This window comes from Haliaeetus leucocephalus, unplaced genomic scaffold (genome assembly GCF_000737465.1).
Source record: "Haliaeetus leucocephalus isolate CR32 unplaced genomic scaffold, Haliaeetus_leucocephalus-4.0 Scaffold186, whole genome shotgun sequence".
NCBI classification, from domain to species: domain Eukaryota; kingdom Metazoa; phylum Chordata; class Aves; order Accipitriformes; family Accipitridae; genus Haliaeetus; species Haliaeetus leucocephalus.
Genome location: NW_010972622.1, coordinates 782457 through 786603, shown reverse-complemented (window position 1 = coordinate 786603; position 4147 = coordinate 782457). Strand labels below are relative to the sequence as shown.

Below are 4147 nucleotides of genomic sequence, written 5' to 3'. Positions count from 1 at the left end.
CCCCCCCCACCCCGCTCTCCGTGCCGGACTTACATCGGTGACGGCGTGGAAGGACTGCTGCCCGCTCCAGTCCTGGATCACCTTGATGCTCACTGGGATCTTGATGGAGTCCCCGTCGGGGATCCAGATTCCCTGGGGGGGACACGGGACACCCCGGTGAGTGCCGTGCCCAGCCCCGACTAAGCCCCCCCACTGAGCCCCCCTGCTCACCTTGTGCACGGTCCCAAAGACGCCGGAGCCCAGTACCTTCAGCCGCTTCAGCTCCGTCTCCTTGAAGATGCGGGCCAGCACCTTGTTGGCTTTTTCACTGGGGTCCAGCGGCTCCAGGCTCTGCTGGGCAGGAGATGGAGATGGGGACAAGGACAGGGACAGGGACGGAGCAGGATGGGGATGGAGAGTGCCGGAGAGGGAAGCGGGTAGGGATGGGGACAGGGCTGGATTGGAACAGGGCTGGAGAGAGATGGGGATGGCTCCGGACAAGGACAAAGCCAGGGACAGATGGGGATGGGTCCCACACCCCTCCTGCTTGTCGAACCCCCTCCCCGCAGCCCCAGGGGTCCCCCTGGCTCCCTGCAGGACTGGGACCCCCCCCGGGCGCAGCCGCCCCGCTCACCTCCCCCCTCTCCAGGTAGCGCCGCATCGCTCGCTTCTTCTGGATCTTCTTGCCCCGCCAGTAGAGCAGGGCGAGGAGAACGCAGGAACAGGAGAGGAAAAGCCCCCCGACCACCATCACCGCGATCACCGTTGGCGTTTTCCTGGGCACGGGAGGAGATCGGGGCTGAGCTCCCGGTGCCGGCAGGTCCTGGCCCGCCACCGCCGCCGCTCCCCACGCGCTTCCCATGGCCCTACCTGCCGCGGGGGCGGCACGCACCCCAACCCCTGGGGCTGGCGGGGGCGGCACGGGCAGGGCAGGGCTCGGCACCCGGGGGTGCGTGCGGCACAGGGGGGTGGCATGGCCGGGGCAGGGGGTCCCCCAGCGCCCACGTGGGCAGGGAAAGGCCCCAGACCAGGGTGGCACCGCACAGCGTGGCACGGCGCAGCACGGCACACCATAGCGTGGTGCAATAGTATGGTACGGCACGGCATGCCACGGCACAGCACGGCGTCGTGCACCATGGCACGGCACACCAGGGCACAGCGCGGTGCAACATGGCACCATGCAGCATGGCACGGCACAGCGCAGTCCGGCATGGCACAGCGCAGTCCGGCATGGCACGGCATCACCCCGGGACCCCCGCAGCCCCCGCCCCGCCGTACCTGGAGACGGGCAGGGGCTCCCCCAGGCAGTCCCGCAGCAGCGGCCCCAGGCACCTGCGGAGATGGAGCAGGGGGTGAGACGGGGTGCAGGGGGGGCCCCCTCCTCCAGCCGGACGCTGGGTCCCGGAGCCCCCCCTACCCCCCCGCCCCGGCGCACCCGCGGGTGCAGTTCTCGTGGCAGGGCCGGCACTCGCGGCTGGAGTCGGGGTACTTGTAGATGGGGCCGCGCTCGCCCAAGATGCCCTCGGGGCAGCTCTCCACGCAGTGGGGCCCGTCGCGGTAGTGGGCGCAGCGGGTGCAGGTGTCGGCGCCCTGCGGGGCGGGAGGGCGCGTGAGGACCCACGGGGATGTCACCATCGCCGCCGCGGGTCCCTGGCCGGGCTAGTACCGAGCCATTGCAGGTGACGTTGCCCTCCATGCGCTCGCACTCGGGGTGGCACTCGAAGCACTCGCCCCCCTGGGCAAACTCCCGCGTCTCCCTGTGGGGACAAGGCAGGGTCACTGGCCCACCCTGGCATCCCAGTCCACACCAGCGCCCACCCTGGGGTCTGCACCAGTGTCCATCCTGCCACAGGCTCGCTCCCATCCCAGCGTCCTTCCCACCCTGGTGCCCACCCCAGTACCCAAGATTGGTCGTTGTCCCCCCCTCCCCACAGTCCATCCCACCCCAGTGCTGCCCCTGCTGCCCAGCCTGGCATCAATCCTGCTCCCCGTGCCCGTGCTGGAGCTGATCTCCCTCTGGTGCCCACCCCAGGATCCCACGCCGATGCTCTCCATGGAGCCAACCCCACATCAGTCTCCCCCTGCCAGGGCAGACCCCCTCACCCCTGGGCAAAGCGGCAGGTGGGCACGCAGACACCGCGGCGGCTGTAGTGACGGCAGGACAGGCACTGAGCGGGGCCAGGACCCCAGCAGCCCTCAGCGGAGCACAGCGGGTCGCACACCTTCCCCTCTTGCTCTGCAGGGAGGGAAGGGGGCTCAGCGTCGCATCCCCAGGGTCCCCAGCGCTGGGTCCCCGGGGTCCCCAGCCCCAACCCAACTCACGGCACTTGCTGCGGGGTTTGTTGTTGCGGATGTCGAGGTCGGCGCGGCGGCGGCTGAGGGCTGTCCACTGGACGGTGTGGAGGTAGCAAAGCCGGCGGTTTTCGGTGATGTAGACCCTGCCAGCGCTCACCTCCCGCAGTGAGCGCAGCCCCAGCGATGTCACGTTCTCGTTCTTCATGATCAGCAGGGAGAAACCCCGGCTGCGGGGAGGGCGTCAGGGCGGGGGGGGAGGGCAGCTGGTCTGAGAGCCGGAGGGGTCACCTGCCAACCCCGAGGGGACACGGGGACGGGCAGCAACGAGGCCGTGGGGATTTGGGATGCAGGGATGTGCAGGGATGGGGGGTGATGGAGGGATGCAGGGACGGGGGACGATGAGGGATGCAGGACACACAGAAGAGGGTCGTGAGATGCCGGGTCGGGGGCTGCGGGGATGGGGACTCACTTGTACAGGCTCCGTCCCCCGATGGTGACGAGGTTGGAGAAAACGCTGAAGTTGTGCATGTGCTTGGGCCAGGACTGGATGTTCAGGTACCCTGGGGGGAGAGGGGTGGGTCAGGGTGGCCCTGGGGGGGGTCCCAGCATCCCCCAGCCCCGCTGCTCACCCGTGATCTCCCGCACCGTCCGGAAGACGTTCAGCTTCTCGGGGTCCAGCGCCGAGATGTTGCGCCAGGGATCCCTGCAGAGCCAGAGTCATCAGCTGGGCCAGTGGGGGGCTGCACCCCACTGCCCCCAGACCCCCCCGGCCCTCACCCCTCCAGGCCTGTGATGAGGAAGTCCAGGTTGCCCAAGATCTTGGTGCAGTTCACAAAGGTGTCGATGTTGCTGGAGTCCACGGTCTGGTACTTGCTGCCGGCACCGGTGCCCTCGCAGGCTGTGGGATGGGGATGGTGAGGGTTTGTCCCGCAGCCCCCGGCCCCCCCCAAGCCCGCCTAGTCCCCTACCCTTGGGACACAGCCCCGAGCAGGGCTCGCACATCTTCAGCCCATTCTTCTCCACCTCCATCTTGTCATTGGGGCAGGCGCGGACGCAGGAGCTCTGGTCCACCACAAAATTGTCTGTGGGGAGACCCTCGTGGTTAGAACCCAGCCGCCCCCTGCCCCCCCCAGACCCCTGGGCCCCCCCAGACCCCCTGCGCCCCGGCTCACGCGGGCAGCTCCGGACGCAGATGCCCCCGTACTGGTACTTGGTGTCGGGGTTGGGCTCCAGCTGGAAGGTCAGCTTGTTGTAGATGAGGGGCTGGGGGCAGAGCGGCACGCACGCCCCGCTGTCGTTGAAGTGCCGGCAGGCCTGCGGGACAGACAGATGGATGGACAGGTGGGCAGAGGCACGGCGACGTGGAGAGACGGACACAGGGATGTGCGGATGTCTCTCGCCCCGCGCAGGTTGCCCTGCACCCATTCCAGAGCAGAGATCCCTCCCACGGGGGGGCGCGGATGGACAGACACACGGATGGATGCACAGACAGACAGACACCTCCCCACCACCCCTATAGGGGCAGCATCCCCCCCTGAGCCCACCCTGGGGGGACACGGATGAGCTCCCATGGGGGACAGACAGACGGACACACGGGTGGGTGGGCAGACGGGGGATGCACGGACAGACAGACACAGGGATGCTGCTCAGCATTGCCCCCCGCCTGCCCTGGGGGTGCAAGGATGAGCCCCCCCCAGGGCAGCCGGGCGAGGGGGGGACACGTACGAAGCAGTGTGTCTGGAGGGGGCCGGTGCAGCCCCCCGCGCACTCCTCGTGGCAGCACTCGTTGGGCGCCCGCCCGAAGCAGCGCCCGTTGCACTGGGGGGCACAGATGGTCTTCGTCACTGCGGGGAGGTGGGGGTGAGTGGAGGGG

General features: G+C 69.1%; 1 protein-coding gene across 1 annotated transcript in view; it reads right to left on the bottom strand.

Moving 5' to 3' along the window:
- Positions 1–4147, bottom strand: part of ERBB3 (v-erb-b2 avian erythroblastic leukemia viral oncogene homolog 3) — an 8789-nt gene that overhangs the window by 3027 nt on the left and 1615 nt on the right. The window contains exons 4-17 of the mRNA XM_010565176.1: positions 4000–4145; positions 3447–3588; positions 3243–3356; positions 3052–3172; positions 2904–2977; positions 2744–2834; positions 2302–2501; positions 2083–2215; positions 1646–1736; positions 1415–1569; positions 1258–1311; positions 614–755; positions 211–330; positions 34–132 (exon numbers count right to left, since the gene is read on the bottom strand). Of these exons, the coding sequence (XP_010563478.1) occupies positions 34–132; positions 211–330; positions 614–755; positions 1258–1311; positions 1415–1569; positions 1646–1736; positions 2083–2215; positions 2302–2501; positions 2744–2834; positions 2904–2977; positions 3052–3172; positions 3243–3356; positions 3447–3588; positions 4000–4145 (1682 nt within the window). The remainder of the gene's footprint in view (positions 1–33; positions 133–210; positions 331–613; positions 756–1257; positions 1312–1414; positions 1570–1645; positions 1737–2082; positions 2216–2301; positions 2502–2743; positions 2835–2903; positions 2978–3051; positions 3173–3242; positions 3357–3446; positions 3589–3999; positions 4146–4147) is intronic.